General features: G+C 40.9%; 2 protein-coding genes across 3 annotated transcripts in view; one reads left to right on the forward strand and one right to left on the reverse strand.

The window, feature by feature from the left end:
• The window catches only part of plekhh2 (pleckstrin homology domain containing, family H (with MyTH4 domain) member 2), a 31,825-nt gene extending 28,844 nt beyond the window's left edge, over positions 1-2,981 (reverse strand). Inside the window, exons 1-2 of the mRNA XM_056395685.1 lie at positions 2,837-2,981; positions 19-154 (exon numbers count right to left, since the gene is read on the reverse strand). Coding sequence (XP_056251660.1) covers positions 19-141 — 123 coding nt within the window. The 5' untranslated portion in view covers positions 142-154; positions 2,837-2,981. The remainder of the gene's footprint in view (positions 1-18; positions 155-2,836) is intronic.
• A 951-nt stretch (positions 2,982-3,932) lies between these two features.
• thada (THADA armadillo repeat containing) overlaps positions 3,933-19,692 on the forward strand; it is a 91,802-nt gene continuing 76,042 nt past the window's right edge. Inside the window, exons 1-21 of one of the 2 annotated variants that reach the window (XM_056394671.1) lie at positions 3,933-4,023; positions 4,540-4,621; positions 4,740-4,849; positions 4,970-5,100; positions 5,639-5,787; positions 5,923-5,955; positions 6,043-6,091; positions 6,562-6,755; positions 7,836-7,930; positions 8,271-8,494; positions 8,676-9,400; positions 9,666-9,820; positions 9,952-10,107; positions 10,393-10,500; positions 11,159-11,282; positions 11,921-12,066; positions 12,171-12,399; positions 12,491-12,626; positions 12,796-12,932; positions 13,370-13,516; positions 14,154-14,314. In XM_056394671.1, the coding sequence (XP_056250646.1) occupies positions 4,549-4,621; positions 4,740-4,849; positions 4,970-5,100; positions 5,639-5,787; positions 5,923-5,955; positions 6,043-6,091; positions 6,562-6,755; positions 7,836-7,930; positions 8,271-8,494; positions 8,676-9,400; positions 9,666-9,820; positions 9,952-10,107; positions 10,393-10,500; positions 11,159-11,282; positions 11,921-12,066; positions 12,171-12,399; positions 12,491-12,626; positions 12,796-12,932; positions 13,370-13,516; positions 14,154-14,314 (3,282 nt within the window). In that variant the 5' untranslated portion in view covers positions 3,933-4,023; positions 4,540-4,548. The remainder of the gene's footprint in view (positions 4,024-4,539; positions 4,622-4,739; positions 4,850-4,969; positions 5,101-5,638; positions 5,788-5,922; positions 5,956-6,042; positions 6,092-6,561; positions 6,756-7,835; positions 7,931-8,270; positions 8,495-8,675; positions 9,401-9,665; positions 9,821-9,951; positions 10,108-10,392; positions 10,501-11,158; positions 11,283-11,920; positions 12,067-12,170; positions 12,400-12,490; positions 12,627-12,795; positions 12,933-13,369; positions 13,517-14,153; positions 14,315-19,692) is intronic. The other variant, XM_056394672.1, reaches the window with a different exon arrangement.

Genomic DNA, 19,692 nt, shown 5'->3' on the forward strand with positions numbered 1-19,692 from the left:
AGTTGAACTTGAACCAACTTTGTCAGCGGTGAGTTCTCGAATCTTGATTATCTGCACTCTGAACTTCATGAGCAGAGCCTCCAGGACCATACACTTCTCCTTCCAGTCCTCCTGGCTCATGGCCTCCTCCCCATCCGCCATACCGGCTGACCCTCTGTAACACACACACACACACACACACACACACACACACACACACACACACACACACACACACACACACACACACACACACACACACACACACACAGCAGTCAGTGAGACAGAGAGACAGAGAGTAAATATATGTACATAATAATACATCAATCTCCTAGAGGTTTCCTGTGGGAAAATTCACTTTTCATTTCCTCCTCCTGAAGGATCAAGGATCAGGGTCAGCTGTCCCTGAAGCTGGTTCGGATTCAAAGTCTTGCTTAAAAGGCACCTCTGCAGTATGAATGACTGATTACTATTCTAATCCCCGGTGCTGGTTGTCTGCACTGAAGCTCAGGGGAGGACTGATGCACACTTGTGTTGAGTGCAGAATTGATCAGTTCTTTAAATAACAGGAAATGAATCAAATGTTTTCATATATTTGACACACACACACACACACACACACACACACACACACACACACACACACACAAACACAGAAAGAGGGATTGTTGTTGTATAGATGTATTGCCACCAGCCATCACCTGAAATATTCCAGGGTCGAGCCCAGCTGGACCAGTGTGAGCAGTGGGCGTATCACTAAGCTTGGCCAAACAGTAAAACATCACAGTTGCTCCAAAACACCTCAACACCCACCCTGGGACATACTTGCATCACTTTTTTCCAGGGAAAACAGTCGGTAAACACAGAGAGGAGGAGTGAGCACGAGAGAGACAGAGAGCGATGAGGATCTCTGATGAAGGAGAGCAGCAGCAGCAGCAGCAGCAGCAGCAGCAGCAGCAGCAGGAGGAGGAGGAGGAGGATAGAAAGCCTGGCTTTCTCTTCTAAGTAATAACCTCTCATTACCAGCCTGGCCTCCTCACAAAGAGACTACAAACATGTGTAGAGGGAGGCAATAAACTGGTTTCCACAGGCTTATTTCTGTTGCTTGTTTGCTGTGGTAAACACTGACGAAGGCAAGAAAAAAAAAAGAAGCTCTCACCCAACAAAACATAACAACGTAAATGACCATGGGAAGGAATTTAATACGACACATGTGGATAAAGCCTGCAAATACCAATAGAAAACTATGTCATAAGAATTATGGATTTTTTTTTATATGATAGTTCTCATGTAGTATTACAGATATAGATATTAACAGATATATATACATAATATCTTATACCATGGTTCTTTGTCAACCGACACTTTAAGGTGCTAATTTAAAGCTTTTTAAATATGCCTAATGAGGCCTATTTTAGTTTTACAATGACTTTTCTGTATAGCCACCCTTAAAGCTTTAGTTGAAAGAGTTTTATTGTGTAACTTAACGTGATAATCTTATTATATGACATATAGAGCCTTTGTTATTGTTAATTTATTAAAGGTATTTTTATTTATTATTATCTGCTGCAACAGTATCATAAGAAGTTTTAGAAGTTAATTCACTCTTGTTTCCTTGTATGTATATGTTTTGTAGAATTTAATAAGATGCTCTGAGAGTATTAGTGAAATCGGTGTAACAGGGGACAGATGCAGATTCTGCACACTCATCTGTTCCCTCTCCTCCAAGCGTCATTCCACAGTGGTGATAAAAGGATGTGGTTGGTGGAAAACATTAAAGGCCATTTAACGCCTGAACCCTGTCAGAGTTTCTTTGTCTCTCTTTCTCTCCCACTTCCTGTTGAGTAAAGTCAGTGTCAGTGTGCAGAGACAGTGAACCAGAATGTGATGCATGAGCACTTCTCTGTGTTTGGGTCTGGAGTGGTGCTGCAGTGAGCCATTAAAGACATACAGACCCCATTACCCTCTGTTAAAGTATTTAAAGTTTACAGTGTGTGAAGATAATCCACTTCTCTTTAATGAACTGTGAAGAAAAACGATAAAATGGAAGCAAAGTACACTAAACATTACGGCCATGTGTATTTTAAGGTATAGTTAGTCTGTTAATTTTCTAAACACTTAAAGAATTCCCCCAAAATCTTTTAGTATTCAGATGATCTTTAAGACTCAGTGTCCACAGGTATGAGACCTTATTATTAAATTTAATTTAGTTAAATTAGTTATATGTTGGACATGTTTTAGATAAACACTCATGAAGTCATGGAAATTATTTCACTAGTGGTGCTCCTCTCAGAGGGCTGAATCATGGTGGTGAGTAAACTGAGGTGAAGTAGTTCATAATAAGCCCATCTGGGGCAAAAAGTTTCATTACTTGTTTTGTGGTACTTTGAGTAAAATTTATAGATTCAACAGCACATCATGGAATATGTATTTAAGTTTACTGTGACATCACAAGAATAACTTGACCTTTAATCTACAATTTATAAATAAATAACATTAATATTTTGGTGTCTAACTTTCTAAACTTTAGTGCCACAGATATAAAACCAACTCTAAATTAAAACACCAGATAGCAAAAGACAAAAATAGTACCACTTTATTAGAAAACTGTAATCACATTCATGGGTTTTCTCCACAAAACCATCACTGTTATACCAACAGTGGCCAAGTGATAAAACTAGTATTCAGCTCTAAAATGTTTAGTGTCAACTTTTCCCAAGAGAATGAAAAACACCGTTTAAATCTTTCTTACTTTAAAAAGAGACCATTAGCTACACCGTCACTTAGATACACAACTTCTTCGTCGTTTCGTATTTAATTAAAAAACATCTATTTCCATCAAAGTTTCTCGGCTTACCTGTGGAAATACTGATGTAGACCTTACGAGCGACTTCACGCCATGTCGACTCCAGCGTCTGTGTGTTTATTATTATTCCTGTGGAGGAAGTCCTAATTCATGAGTAAAAGCTGTGAATTGGTCTCTTTCCTAGAGGTTTTCATTTCAGCTCTCAGGCAAAAGTTGGAAACGGGTTGGATTTAGAGGGTGTGGCTTCGTGAAATACGTCCAATCATAGACTTTGTGAGCGTTTCTCTGCTCAGCGGAACCGTGAAGTCTGAGATTGATTGACATGTAATCTTCACCAATAAAAATCTGGAGCGCTATTTTATGGACAGATGAGTTTCTGAGGGCGGTCTCTAACTATTTGTCGGAAATGACGTTTCACGTGTGCAGCATGGAACATGGCTGTGTCAAGTGTCCGAGAACAATACAGGAAACTAGGAAAGTTTTATAAATAAAGTATGTTCAACCACGTTTTCTACCAAAAAATGTATTTCAATCTAAAGACTCTAACACATGTCCATATAATTAATTTCCATATATGAAATATATGTACACATAAAATAAAAACATATTAAAAAATGATATATGAAACTTGTAATAAATGGGAACAATTTCAAATATTGACATATATGCCAAGCCTATACATATATTACAAAGATATATATCCATCCCAAAGCCTGTCAATATACATTGATATTATATACAGTGGGTACAGTCTGACACCAGTTTCCCAGAATAGGAAGATAGATCTGTTTAAAATGAATGAGAAATTAGTAAGAAAAACATGTATAAGCATATAGAATTTTTATCTGTATGTCGTTTTAATAAACTTGTATATATAAATTAGATATATTGTACATACATACATACATATATGCAAAATGTCGTATCATATAAAAGTTAATATAGATATTTTCAATATACAGTTTGTAAATGTAATTTACACTGGGTGTTGTATACATGTTATAAACGTAAATCTTCATATATTTAGAGAATGTATATATGTGATAATAATGTATCCCCCAGGTATCCCTTGACAGGTGACTACAGCAACATCACCCTTGATATAACACATTTCTGTATGGGATATTTTATTCTGAAAAATTCTTCCGGAAAAGAAAGGTTTTTATCCTCGCGCTTGACGTTAGTTACAGTTACCAGCTGAAGCAGCAGGACTCAAGAAAACCACATGCTCAACTGAGGTGAATGCTGATTATATTTAATTTTGTATCTTCATTAAGCTGTTCGGGTCTTTTTTGCGAATTCAGCTGTTGAATTGTTGCAGTGTTTAATGTGTCCGTCTCGCTTTTTAATTTGGGAAGTAGAGTCGGTGCTAGATAGCTAGCCATAGTTGGCTAACACTAGTAGCAGCAGGACTTTTAGCCAAGGTAAAGCGAAATACCTTAGAAAGGGTGTACATAAAGTTGCTATGTGTGTATCTGTGTGTGTGAGAGAGGAGGGAGATGGGGGAGGGAGGAGAGAGAGGAGCTGGGGGTGATGTGCAAAGAAAAACTGCTAATTTGTAAATACCAGGTGAGTGATATTATCCAAAGGGACCATTAAAGATGTGAAGAGTCAGTGTTCTGCTCAGGCTTAAAAAGGTGTGAGACTCCACTTTGTATTCTTTATAACCAAGCCATATTGTAGATTGTTGGACATGCACTCAAAATGCTCATGCAGTCATGGAAATGATTTCGCTGATGGTGCTATTTACACAGGGCAGAGTTATGGTGGTGAAGAAGAAGACAGCCAAAGTAGAGGCTGTGGCGTTGGACGAGGAGAAACTACACAAGCTGATCGGTAACGAGGCCAAACTACTGATGAGCAAACTAGGGCTGTGGTAAATGAAACCATCCACTACATGTTATGTGTCATTGCATTTAATTTTGAGCAATGTGCGTGTCTTGGTCTTTCTTAGCGTCCCTCTCTGTGGATGGTGGAGAGGATGGAGTCAGACAGGTGGCCCAGACCCTGCAGTGCTGTTTGGAGTTGACAGAACCGGTGCAGCAGATCCAGCTGGTTAAAAAGGTTTATGACAACGAGATTATTGTGTAACTTCTCAGTATTTAAAAAAACTTAATGTTTAGTGGATAGAGCAGAGTAGGCTACACAGTATATGACTATATATCTGTGTCCATACCGCATCAGGCAGGGTCCCAGTTGGAGGCGCTGAGTGAAGATCAGCAGGATGGTGCTCTTCTAGACGCCTGTCTATATACCCTGGCTCTGGTCTACACCTCCCTGCAGGCCAAGAACCCCCTACGACGAGCCATCGCCAGGTACACAGCTAAGTTGTAATGTTCATTTAATTTGAAATATATCTGTTCAAGTAAATAAGTTGTAGGTATTCATCCCATCAGAGAACTTCTATGCTTAATTACTAGGGAGGCAACCACTGAGCATCACAGATTTTATTTTCTGCCTTCCAAAGGCAAGTGGGAAGAACTGGTCCTTCAGTCTTTTAAATCCTGGAACCTAAATCCTTGTCGAACAAATAAGACTCCAAATCAATGTAAACAGATACTAACTATAAAATCTACCACCAACATATCTGTCATTTCAGGAGAACACTTTGATTTCTCTTTACCACTATATCTTCAACTTAATCTGTTATTTTCTATGTCTGATATAGTGAGATGCTAAAACTTAGAATATAGATCTTTACTGTAAGAATATAATTTTTGGAGGTTTGGGTGGCAGTCTGTTAGTTTTGACCTTGTCAGTTAATTAAAAAACTTCTAATTTTCCTGTCTGCGTTTCCAGTATATTCTTTGGTTCTGCAATAAATATCATGTCTGTGTCACTCCTTGTCCTCAGTGCCTTGGGTTCAGTACCAGCCTGGTTACAGGAGCGGACTGTAAACTGTTTGTGTGCGTGCTTGTCTGACTGGCTGTCCAACACACAATCAGACAAATATCCACATATTGTAGACACCATCACTGCCTTTTTGGATGGCTTCCCTTTTGGTAAGTGGGATATTGCTCGTATTTGCATTTACTGCAGATTTATTCTACTTTTGATCACTAGAGATATCAGATAAATCGTATCTCCTTTTATTTAGTTAAATAAATAACCCCCTAACTAACTGCCTCTATCTCCAGGTGAGAGATGCATAAACAAACTGCTGCATGAAGGTTAGTGTCTGTATGTCAGTAATGTCTGATTTTGAGAAAAGACTCAGTTTTCTTTTAGTCAGATTCTCTCTCTTCTCCTCTGTGTAGTACTGCAGTTCCTTCACAAGGGACTGAGTGAATACCTTCATCAGAACAGGTACAGAAGCATACTCCACAGTCCTGGTCTTTATTTTTATAAGGAGCTTTATTTTAATGCCTAAAGCAACTTGTGTAAGTAATGTGATTAAAATAGTGATTTTGGCAAAACCTCTTAATTTAAAACACATCTTCTTCGATATCTTTTACTTAGATTTACACTTGATATTTGATCGTGTCTCAGTATTATTGGACGTGAATGTCTTTTTTTCCTTGCCATGACATAAATTGTTGCATATGTCACATGCCTGACAGTATATGTTATTCAACCCAAATAACTACTATTGTGGCTATATTCACTTGAGTTTATTGGTGCATTTACACCTGGATGTGATTCTTTTCTGCTCTGTCTGACTACACTCTAATTAGCCAGTTCTTGTGTAGATGAGGGAAGCAGGAAGACCCTGATATTCATAGTGTGTGTCTTGTCGTTGATAACTGTGTCTCTGTCGCCCCCTGCTGTTCTCCAAGTGGTCTAGCAGGCCGTCACATTGCCCAGGCCAAGTTGATGCAGTCCTGTCTGGCCGCAGTGAAGACCTCCATGCTGGTAGTCCAGAGATCCCAAGAGACCATCAGTGCTGCCCTGCAGGCTGAACACAATCACTGCGAGCTGGGGGACACACTAAGCAGCCACCTGAGCTGTTACATACACATCCTCACTGATGGTAAGAAACAGAATGTGTACTGTGGAAACCAGCTGTAAAAGTAAACATGATAAATAAAAGGTGGTTTATACTCATGACAGATGCACTGGTTTTAAGGATATAACATAAGCCAAAGTAGTAATATACTGGTAAACATACCCCCAACAATCGCAATATAATTGAAATCGCAATGTTGCCAAGTGCAATATCCAAATCGCAGGAGCTGCAATTTTTCTGAGAAAGGTAAAGTGTGTCACAACATTGTTGTGGTGCTACAGAGGTGCCCCGGCCTACAAATCATATTCTCCACACACAGCGGAACATGTTTGTTTGGTAAAAGACCAAGAACAAAAATCCCATCATCAATTTTTTTTAAAAGTGAAATTGAAAAGCAGAAATGACCATCCCAACTGAAATTGCAATCGCAATATCTGCCAATATAATTGCAATATGATTTTTTTTTTTTTTTTTTGCATATTGTGCAGCCCTACCCCCAAAGAAATCCATCAATATAAGTCTATAAATCTAATACTTAGAGCAGAGTGTTGAAGTCTTGGTACACAGAGACTCTGCACATTCCTAGTGCCCCCAAGTGTTTCAGTATTTGTTTGGAATCAAGTAACATTTTCATGATACTTGGGATAATCTATCTAATACTGTCTTGTTTTCAAGATCTAGCCAGTGATATAGATATAGTGATATGCCCATTAGTCCATAAACCTAAAGAAAACATGAGTCTGAATAACCGTGCAGTGCAGGGTAAGTATTAGCTGCTGTCTTAATCTTGGTACGTTTTTTCTCATTTTGAATGACGTTTGCATAAGAAGAGGATATATATTTCCCTACCATCCACAGGCCCACATGTACAGTCAGATTTCTTTATAGCTGTGTTCACTGTGAATGTAATTGGTGTCCTACTGTACTGAGCAGCTTGAGTAGATGTAGTGCAGTGGTGATCACTGGGGCCTCCACTAATATAGATGAAGAATTTTTGTTTGTCATTAACACAAAAATTAAGAAATTTTAAGCTTAAGTATTATACCCACATACTTTCTTCTCACATTCTCACATTTTCTCCTCTTTTCTTCTCTCTGCCTCTAGAAGAGTTCATCCAGTCAGTCCAGAGTACAGCCGGCATGGCTGTAGTGTTATTGATCAGGTCCGTCATGGGCTCTGGAGACGAAGTAGCTTCTGTGGTGAGTTAAGAATTAAATGTTCTGGATTTTGGACATTTTATCATGTGCACAATATGCTCTGAAGACACTGATTTATAACACACCAAACTTCATAAATACAAATGTAAAATCAGAAAGTAGTGCCTCAAAATGAATGTAAAGTAAAATCCATATTTAGATGCTGTGTTACCTAAATATTGGAAAATCAGTAAAAACAGTGGAAAGTAAAACAATTAAAGATTTGTTCATCATGACCAAAATTACTAACCAAAAACTTTATAAAACTCATAATAAAAATTACTTTTGATAGTTAATCAGCTAAATATTTCTCTATTCTTGGTCATTGGATTGTGTGTGTCAGGTGTGCAGTTTGCTGCTGAGCTCAGTCCAGGGCTTGGACCCGGCCCCTCAGTGGGTCAAACAGAGGTGTGTTGCTCTGTGTACCAGTGATCGCCCGCCAGGTGTCTCTCTGTATCTGTGTCATGGGGTTCTGGCCATGTTGAGCTGGAAGGGTGCTCTCCTAGGACCAGAGTGGGAGCAGCTGCTGCTTTTGGTCCCAAACACGCTGCTGGATCTGGATGTGAGGTAGGACTGTTAGAATTGTTTACCATTTTGAATTGATCACTCTAAAATTAAACTCTTACTTCATGGGAAAGTAGTTCACAATTGAAATGTGTCTCAGAAGTATTCGGGTGTGTCTACAGCTGTAAAATGTTGCATGTCTGAATATTTACAAGCATGCTGATGTTTTATTTCTTTGCTGTAGTATTAAGGAGTCCAGTACGGCAATGGTGGTGGCTCGGGTGCTGACTTTGTGGAGTAGTGCTGTTCTGGACTGCCTGCAGGGCGAGACGCAGCCCTGCCCTCCTCACCTCCAGCAGTCCCTCAGTGGAGGCTCTGATTTACACCGACACCTGCTGGAACACATCTACTCTCACTGGGAGCACCCACTAGACGGAGTACGCCACCAAACCCGCTCGCTGTTCCACAACCTCCTCCTCCTCCATCAGAAAACCAACCCCTCCACTCCTGACCCTACCAAGGACTCTTACATCACAGAGCTCACCCAAAGCCTGTTGGGACTAGAGTGGCACATGAGGGGGAAGTACGGCTCCCTGGGCTGCCTGGTGGAGCTCTATGGCGCAGGGTACTTGCTTAACATCCAGCCACAACTGCCGTCATGTCTCCTAGGCTTGATGGGTGATCAGACCCTGGCTCCTTATGCCAGCGACCTGCTGGAGAAACTGTTTGTCAGTCACAAGGCACAGCTGGTGACTGAGGCTGGTTTAGCAGGAAAGACAGAGGAGTGGATGGAGCGTTGGCACCAGACATGGGTAACCCCCCTGCTACAGGTGCTGTGCCGTGCCAGGCTGGACCAGACCACATACATCCTTGACTATTTCCTGCCCAAGCTACTTCGCTGCAGCCCCTCCAGTCTGGCTCACATGGTGCAGGCCTTGCAGGACACGCCGCCCTGCAGCACAGGCAAAGGCACAAATACACAGATGTCTCCACATACACACACACACACAGATTCACATCCCATATATCTCCAGATACTGTCTCTCTTCCCTTCTGGTCATACTCGCCGCTTATTAATGTCTCTCACTCTCACAGAGCATTCTGTTGTGGCTTGAAAGATTGTAGTTAGAGCAATGTTTGTTGCCACAAGCAAAGAGAGCATTCTGTATCACAGTGATGAAAGAATGAAAAATGTAAAACCTTTCTGTTAATACTGCTTTTATTGTGTTGTCAGGTCCCTCAGGCAGCAGGGGTTCACTGGGAGCTCTGATGACGTGCCTGCGGGCAGCTAGGGCCCAGGGTGTTGTTCCATCCTCAGAGGAGGGTCTGTGGGGAGGTCTGGTGCCTCTCTCCCTACTCCAACAGGCACTGATTCACAAACATGATCAAGTGAGCATGTGTCTGTCTTTGAGTGTGTATTCGTGCTCTTCAATATTGTAAGAATGTTTTATGTTTCTTATAAATTTTGTGTGGCAAATATCTTCCAGCGCATTTATGTGTCATAATTTCTTGCTGCCCAGGTGAGGATTGACGCTTTGGGCTTGGTGTGTGAGAGCCACCGCAGCACTGAGGTTCTGACCTCACAGGAAATGGACCTGATCCGCCACTTCCTGCTGCCCAATCTCAACAGTCAGTCCCCAGGCGTCAGACAGCAGACAGTCAGCCTGCTGAAGAAGGTCAACTGCTCTTTGAAGATATTACATTTTATATTCTCATTGCAGTTGAAATATTGGGCTGGTGACACACATTAAGCTTGTATTTGCTTGTAGCTGGGAGTTGCAGTGTGCTTATTATTTATTTATTTATTTATTTATTTATTTATTATTATTTTATTATGATTTATTCAACTCATTGATCTTGATTCTAACTGGGATTCGCAGTACTGACAGATGTTTGAGATTTGATTAAATGAAAACAACAAAATCATCACTTAATGAAACTTTAAATCTTCTAATTCACAGTTACTTTGTAGAGTGAAGGACAGCACTCAGCTGCTGCAGAAAAGACTGAGTCAGGAAAGAGACCAGGAGCAGAGAGACAGAGACCAACACACATTACATCTCTACAAGGTATACCCCACACACAATACATTAAAGGTCCCATATTTTACACTTTTCTGGTTTTATTTGAAGTGTTCATATCCATGACAGGATATATTTGTGGTTTTAAGAACCAAAAACCATCTCTATGTAGTTTTACATCTCCCCTCTCAGGCTTCTCTCTGGAGCGCCAGGAACAACATGTCGATTAACCAACCAGAAGAGAGGGAGGCTCTGAGCCTCTCTTCTGATTGGCCGACTGTTTTCTGAGTGATCAAATAAAAATATAGCAGATAATAGGAAAACATTGAGAGAAACCAAATCCTGCAAGGTTGAATGGTGGGTCCTGGTGGGCGGGGCCTGGCTCAGGGTTGAGAACAGTGACTGTTTTATTGAGACATCACAAAGTTACAGAATCCTGACGGCTGGTTTTAAGGCTCAGTTTCTGAATACAGGCTGTGTGCATTTCTCTGTGGACTGATAGTGTGATACTTTCACAGTATTAATATAGAACCAAGACCTGCTCTATAATCAAAGAACACATGGAAATCTACCTTTTATACAATATCGGACCTTTAATGCAGGGTTTCCATTAAGGATAACCAGCACCCAGCTTTTCCCATGGTGATATTTTTTTAATGCATTTTTTTGTCTAAATAAATCAAGGTTTATTTTTTGTGTGATGTAGGAGTTCCTGCGCTGGCTGTGTGTGAGGCTGCTGGAGGTTTTGCTTCCTGGCGCTTCCTTTTCCAAATGCCTCATGTCCCTCCACGTCCTCTGCCTGCTGGGCCAGCTCTTCACTTTCAGCACTGGTACACTTCACGCTTAGCAATTACAGTTTTAAATGACTCACAAACTTAAAAAAGTATCACAGCTGAGTGAATATGGTCCCACTGTTACTAACAGTATAGTTTCATAGGAAACATATTGTATTGCAAATGTAGAGATATTTAATAATATCACTAGAAAATCAATGACTGTGTAATTTCAGCCTTTCTAACTTTCTTAAACTGGAGACAAGGAAAATTTTTCCAGCAAATAATTAAAATGCAAAAAAAACAAGAAATATGTTCTGGACTGTCATCATACATACATACACACTTTTAGACTATTTTCTTCAGACAGTAAAACACCAGACAATTGAACATTGTCTTCCTAGTCTTACAGTATGTACAGTTCATGCTCAGCCAACACATTCAGAGCAGTTTTGAGTTCAGTGCTTTACTCAAGGGCACCTTAGTGATAACACTTGGCACATTTCATTGGCCAACTCACAGCTCTGGAATCCATCTTTCTTATTGCTGCCTGAACCAGCAGCTTGTCCATTACTGGTCAGTCTCTTTGCTGTGATGCCAGCCTTATGATCCAGCTGTCTCAGCGTATGCTCTACCTCTTGTCACTCACTGTCACCTCCTGTGTTTCTTCACCTCTACCTCTTGGTTGTCCTCAGAGTCTGACGCGTTTGCCCTCGGTGAGGTTGTGACCTCTGAGCATGCTCAGAACGTCCTTTACGCTGTTGCCAGCAACTTCCTGGAAGTCAAACAGCTGGCCTCATCGCTGCTACCACAACTCCCTCCATCAGCTGCAGGGCTACAGGTTAATATTCCAAACACGAGCTGTTTATTAAAAAAATGTTAAATGTTGAATCTTAAGACTGTACTAGTATTTTGTTGATATCTCCTTGGTCTTTGTGATGTTAGGTGCCGGAGAGGATGCGTTGCGTCCTTCAGGCTGCTCTTGACCTCAGCACCAGCACTAAACCTTTTGACAGCGTTACAGCAGCCCACCTCCTCAACCTGCTTTTGCACCAGCCGGACCTGAGCCAGGCACTGCTGCACTGTGCCCAGCAGCAGGGCCTCGACTTCCAGCCTCCCTCCTCACTGCCCCAGGTGTCTCAGACACACATCTTGGAGCTCAACACTCTGGCTGGTAAGATCGAGATGTGTAGGCCCAATAAAAGTATGTATGTGCTAACCATCAGATGTGTAACATCTGTATTTTATTGTCTTTCTGTCCACAGTGGTTCAGTTTTTGCTGTGCTGTCTGCAGTCAGAGGTGTCGAGGGCAGAGTCGTCTCTCTTACAAGCAGCTGCTTCCCATCCTCTGTATGGCAGAGCTCACTGCATCACAGCTGTACTACAGCATCTAAACACTGAGTGAGAACAAAAATTTCCATGACATATACACGTTAAACAACCTACTTCCATTTTAGTACATTTTTCTGTTCTTGGTAGTGGAGGAGAGCTCACGGCACAAACTCTGAGTCTGCTCATGTGTGGTGTTTTGCTGCTTGTGTGTTAAGTGCATGTTTATGTGTGTGTTTAGGAGTTTGAGTCAGACTGAGCAGTGGAGATATCTGGTGTCAGAGCTGATCGCTGTGTGCTACAGGATGTCTGATGTGGTTTCCCCTGTAGTCCAAAGCTCCTCCCCAGAGGGACTCATCCCCATGGATACTGAATCAGGTAATTTGAGTATCTGTAATTCTTAACATTGTCCTCTTCACTTTACTCTTTATTGTAATGTAATATGTGATCAACAGGAGGACATTATGGTTTGTGTCTAAAAACTATGCAATGGGAAACAAAAGGTTAAAGTGAAGGGTCTCACAGAACATGAGTGTGTTCTTGGATACAATGAAATACGTAGGGGTTTATTTGAGACACTGAAAGGTTGGGAATTTTTTCTGTGGAATTTGAGTCGCTTTTCAAAACGCAATTGAATTTCTTTCAGACATAGATTTTATCTCACAAATATTCCCAAATACAAAATATTGACATATTTTCAGGGCAGGAGTAAACGTTTAGTTGATGGAATCATTCAAATTTAGTAATGGAAGTTTACACTATGAAAAAAAAATATTGAGAATAAGTCATGTTTATTTGTGCGTGTGTTTGGTTAGGGACGTCAGCAGGTCTGCAGAGGATCCTGCAGGAGATCCAGCCCAGGGACACCAATGACTTCTTCACCAGTGCAAGAGAGCTGGACACACACCATGGAGATGATCACACACAGAGTCAGACCACACACATATCATCACTGGACACTGGTGAGTTACAGATAATTATATTACACTGATTATATTTAATGTCACACAGGCGATATACCTTTTTTTTTTAGACTTTTACTCAGGTGTAGTTGTTAAATATTGTTAAATATTAGCTTTGGTTCACTAATTTTAAGATTTGCCTTAATTTGCATAAGTCATGCGTCTTTAGTCAAAATAGTTTCAGTGGTATGATTTCCTCTGTCAGATTGAGTCAGTGAAACCAGCAGGTCACCACTGCTTGTGAGTGGAGTACTACCGGGGTCCTCATGGGGGCAGTGTTTAGTGTTTTTTGTCTGATATATTTACATGATGCTCAGTCAGTCACCCTGAGACAACTTAATGAATGATTAACTACATGACTGTGATGTCACTGTGATAAGGAAAATAAAATGGTTTGGTGTATGTGTGTGTTCAGTGAGTGTAACTAATGTGACCTAACATGAACAACAAAAGCAGGCACATTATGTGACTTGTTATGGTTTACATTGAACATAAGGCCAAAATGTGGTACATTACATAATAAGACAACTGCATCTTTTAGTTAAAATTATTAGATAATGAACCAAAAGATGATGAAACTTTTCCAATGTCATTTTTTTCATGTGTGTGTCACTGTGGGTGTATGTGTTGGCTCCAGGCGGTGAGGGCTACAGGGTGACAGCCCAGATGGTGCTGGTATGTTGCTGGCGGAGCATGAAGGAAGTGGCCATGCTGCTCGGACAGCTGTGTCAGAGCCTGCCTCTGCACTACACCAGCGGCAAGGCACACACACACCCAGGGCTCATCACAGAGGAGCAGGTGAGATCCTGAAGAACAGAACACACCTCACCTCAATCAGAAACACAGCCACTATCACTTTCGTTGTTCTTGTTCCAAACAGTGACTGACTGATTGTGAAACACACTGGTTTACTTAATAACCAAGACTGTTATAATTCAGTTAGTGGATACAAATGGGGTCTAACCAGTTGCGGCTCATGTTAGCTCCTTATCCTTATTGTCACTGCTGTCTATTTCTAATATCATGGATATGGTTGAATTTAAACATTTTGAATGGATAAAAAATTTATCTTAAGTCCTAAATATGCATCAATCATTTTTATCATAACTGATGAGATCTAGATTTTTTCCTAGAAAATCCCATGAAAGGGCTACAATCGACAATGAATGTATTCGTCTAACAAGTATTACCTGGTATATCTTGTGAGTGCCAGAAAGTGATTTCCACATCCCCAGCATGGGAAGTGGGAAAGTACTGAGTCAGACTCTTTTTGTGGGATTAGTTGACAATAACAAAAATATACAGTATTGCTTTATCCCATCCTACATAGGATGAACATTGAGTGTGCCTGTGCCATTATTTAAATGGCACCAGATACTAGATATTGATACCTATAGTCCAAAAATATTACTGACCTGTGTCAATAGTTATGCTCCGATCCACTGGATCAGTATCGGTGTGGATACTGACCTTATTAATCACGTTTTAGCCAGATGTGATCGACCCATATTAAAAACAGTTTCTTCATCACTGTCATTATAGAATGAAGTGTAACCTTCATTCAGGCGCCGGATGCCACTGACTCAGTTCTTAGTCCCACAGTGAACCTTGGCCTCATGTTACCTCACATAAGAATGATCTGAGTGTGGTATCCAGATTTCGAATGTGGTAGGAAGTGAGCACTGGTAGTGGAAATCGGTGTTGGAAGAGAAACAGTCAAATGATGCATTCTACATGTCAATATGAATTGTATAAAATCCAAAGCAGTCTTCTGTGGTAGACCACTAGTAATAGGTTACATTTAAAATATAAAATAGCCAATGGCTCTGCTCCCTCCATGATATTTTTTGTATGACGGTGCCTGTGCACATCTGACAGCGGGCTCCTCAAACATCTGCTGCCACTATACAGCTCTGTCTTGTCGCTATTCTTACTGCTTTGAAGTCTCATTTTGGGAACGGGAAGGCTAACAAGGTTAACCAAGCTACAACAGCTGAGCTGTGGTAGTGTGCTGCAGAGAACACAGGCGAGCCACCCCACCTCAGTCGCGTCAGGAATTGGCAATCTCACACAGTGACGATCGGATGATGTAAAAATGCAAATGGCTGCCTGACCCTGATGTGGACACTGTTGTCAGTTGTAGAAGTTGTTTGCAAACCAAATACTCCATTTGAAAAGGTGTAATTTTTTTTAACTAAATGTGTGTATGTGTACTGTAGCGGGGATGATGTGAATCCATGTGTGTGTCTGTGTGTGTTTGTGACACCACGCTGGGAGGCTCTTCAATTAGTATCCGCCCTCGTTAGCGCCGAGCTTTCATTTGGGGCCCGACCCTGCTGGTTTAACGGCTGCGACGCCCCTCCCTTTCCACTGCATTCTTTCCAAATCACTTCCACCACCAGCAGGAAAACACTGAGTGCTGCAAACAACACACACACACACACACACACACACACACACACACACACACACACACACACATATACATGGACTGACACAGACAAACTCACACAGGAATAGTTGTCTGAGTGGTTCAGCATGTGAGCGTCCATAATAACAGGGGCACCAGACATAGGCTGTGTTTGTCTGTGTAGGGGGTAAAGGGTGTGTGTGTGTGTGTTTGTGTTTGTCTGTTGACCATGTACAGTGCTGTGAAAAAGTATTTGCCCCCTTACAGATTTCTTTTGTTTTTGCTTTTTTGTCACACTTAAATGTTTCAGATCATCAAACAAATTTTAATATCAGACAAAGATAACCTGAGATAATACAAAATGCAGTTTTTAAATGATGATTTCATTTATTAAGGGAAAAAAGCTATCCAAACCAACCTGACCCTATGTGAAAAAGTAATTGCCCCCCCCTTGTTAAATCATGAATTAACTGTGATTAACCACATTTCTTGGAAAGCTGAGTTCAATTTCACTAGCTCCACCCAGGCCTGGTTACTGCCAGACCTGTAGAATCAAGAAATCACTTAACTAGAACCTGTCTGACAACATGAAGTGAGCTAAAAGATCTCAAAAAGCAACACATCATGCCCCGATCCAAAGAAATTCAAGAACAAAGTCATTGACATCTATCAGTCTGGAAAGGGTTACAAAGCCATTTCTAAGGCTTTGGGACTCCAGCGAACCACAGTGAGAGCCATTATCCACAAATGGAGAAAACATGGAACAGTGGTGAACCTTCCCAGGAGTGGCCGGCCTACCAAAATTACTCCAAGAGCGCATCGACAACTCATCCAGGAGGACACAAAAGAACCCAGAACAACATCTAAAGCACTGCAGGCCTCACTTGCCTCAGTTAAGGTTCATGATTCAACAATAAGAAAGAGACTGGGCAAAAATGGCATCCATGGGAGAGTTCCAAGGCGAAAACCACTGCTGACCAAAAAGAACACAAAGGCCCGTGTCACATTTGCTATAAAACATCTTGATGATCCACAAGACTTTTGGGGAAATATTCTGTGGACTGACGAGACAAAAGTGGAACTTTTTGGAAGGTGTGCGTCCCGTTACATCTGTCGTAAAACTAACACAATATTTCAGAAAAAGAACATCATACCGACAGTCAAACATGGTGGTGGTAGTGTGATGGTCTGGGGCTGCTTTGCTGCTTCAGGACCTGGACGACTTGCTGTAATTGATGGAACCATGAATTCTGCTCTCTACCAGAAAATCCTGAAGGAGAATGTCCGGCCATCAGTTTGTGACCTTAAGCTCAAGTGCACTTGGGTTATGCAGCAGGACAATGATCCGAAGAACACCAGCAAGTCCACCTCTGAATGGCTCAAAAAAAACAAAATCAAAGTTTTGGAGTGGCCTAGTCAAAGTCCGGACTTAAATCCGATTGAGATGCTGTGGCATGACCTTAAACAGGCCGTTCATGCTCGAAAACCCTCCAATGTGGCTGAAATAAAACAATTCTGCAAAGAACAGTGGGCCAAAATTCCTCCACAGCGATGTGAAAGACTCATTGCGTGTTATCGCAAACGCTTGATTGCAGTTGTTGCCGCCAAGGGTGGCACAACCAGTTATTAGGTTTAGGGGGCAATTACTTTTTCACATAGGTTTGGTTTGGTTTGGTTTGGTTTGGATAGCTTTTTTCCCTTGATAAATGAAACATCATTTAAAAACTGCATTTTGTATTTTCTCAGGTTATCTTTGTCTGATATTAAAATTAAAATGTGATGAACTGAAACATGTAAGTGTGACAAAAAAGCAAAAATAAAAAAACCATAAGGGGGCAAATACTTTTTTCACAGCACTGTAGTTACACTCCTGAGGGGGAGAGAGAGAAAGTATGAAGCATCATACCGTACTATGTGCTGAATTTGTGTTTTTTCTGTGTACGTTCAAGTTCTTTACCTGCAACAACTACAGAAGTAAAAAAAATAAGTACAGGTTTAGAAACAAACTGTGCGTTGTACTGTGGGTTCTCTATCAACTGGATTTTACACTTTAGTTCCAGATGCTCTTGAGCAATACTCAGTTGACATTCGGTACAAAACTGACATTGACTGTGATCCAGTATTGTGATCCAAAAACAACAGTTTATGTAAAATTGCCAGTGAGTAGCACTGTAGTATATTAGCATACAGTGTGTGCCTTGCAGTTTGGATAACTGAATCTCTTCTTCTCCTGTTTTTGACCCCATATTCAGTGATACTATTACCTGTTCGTTATATTAAACAATGCACATCATGTGACATTTGTCTTTTAATTGTGCTTGTCAGATTAGTTTAAATTGAATGTCCAGGGGACATTAAGAACACGTTAAAAAGTCTCAAATTTAGATGCCTGATGCTGGCATATTGTCTGTAATACAGCAGAAGAGCTCAATCATTTTAAAGGAATACGTCAACATTTTGGGAAATACATTTATTAACTTTCTTGCCGACTGTTAATAAAGGGAATAGTGTGAAGACTGATACCACTCTCCTGTCTTTCTGGTAAATATAAAGATACAGCCAGCAGCCAGTAAGCTTAGCTTAGCTAGCTCAGCTTTTTAATGAGTGAACTTCAGAGGTGGGTGAATTTTACTTTTGGATAGACTCAGGTTAGCGGTTTCCAGTTTTTGTGCTAAGCTAACCAGTTCCTGCTGGTAGCTTCATATTTATTAAACAAATATGAAGTGATGTTCTTACTATCAACAATAAAGTGAATAAGTATATTTTCTCAAATGTCGAACTGTACCTTTACCATCTCAGGACCAGTACAGTTCAGATGCTGGCTACTAACACGGAAACTGTTTGTCAGTTTGTCAGTGAGGGGAGCTGACCTATTACATTTTTCCTCTGTTATTTAATATTCCCTCTAAGACAGATGCAGTAACAGGTAGAATTTAAAGCTGTATAAAACAGCCTTAAACAGTGCTTTTAACTTTCACTGTTGAAATGGACTTGATAATGATGTCACCACCACAGTGTCCTGAAGAGATAATTGATGGTGATATCATGGATACCATGTTGTCCACTGTGGTAACTATAGTGATGGGCCTCATTACATAACCGATGATTTAACAAACTCATGCTGAGAAATACGCAGACAAGAGGAAAATCTGAACTTCTGTGCTCTGTCTTTACCACATCCATTTTCTTTTTCATTCACTTGTCAACAGTTCCGCACTTTGTGTGTCTGTGTGTGTGTGAATAGTGTGTGTGTTTGCATTAACAGCCAGTGGGGTGATTCCAATAGTGTTTGGAAAGTTGGGTCTGGCTAAGCTTATGTGGACAAAGTCATTCTGCCCTACCGCAGTGATGACATGCATGGGCAAATGTATGTGTATAAGTGTGTACGTGTGTGTGTGTCTGACCAAAACACATCTTTCCAAAATGTGTGTGAGTTCAACACCTCCCACAGTCCAGAGCCAGCATCCTGTGTTATATCCTCGTTGGCCTGGCAACACTACAGATGTTTCTGTCACTGGGTGGCACCATGGCAACAGTAGTTGTTATAGGTAGGCATTAATGGTAATGGTTTGATAATCAGCCACAACGGGGCTGGCATTGTTTTCACTTTGTGTGTGTGTGTGGTAGGTAATGGCAAAATGTGGTCCTGGAGACACATACTGTAGCGGGGACCACCACAGAGGTGGTTTTGAGAACTTTGGCAGGTGTTTATATGATTGTCTGTCTGTCTGTTGACAGATTTTGTCAACATGATAGCATCACAACC

This window comes from Seriola aureovittata, chromosome 14, assembly GCF_021018895.1.
Source record: "Seriola aureovittata isolate HTS-2021-v1 ecotype China chromosome 14, ASM2101889v1, whole genome shotgun sequence".
Classification (NCBI taxonomy): domain Eukaryota; kingdom Metazoa; phylum Chordata; class Actinopteri; order Carangiformes; family Carangidae; genus Seriola; species Seriola aureovittata.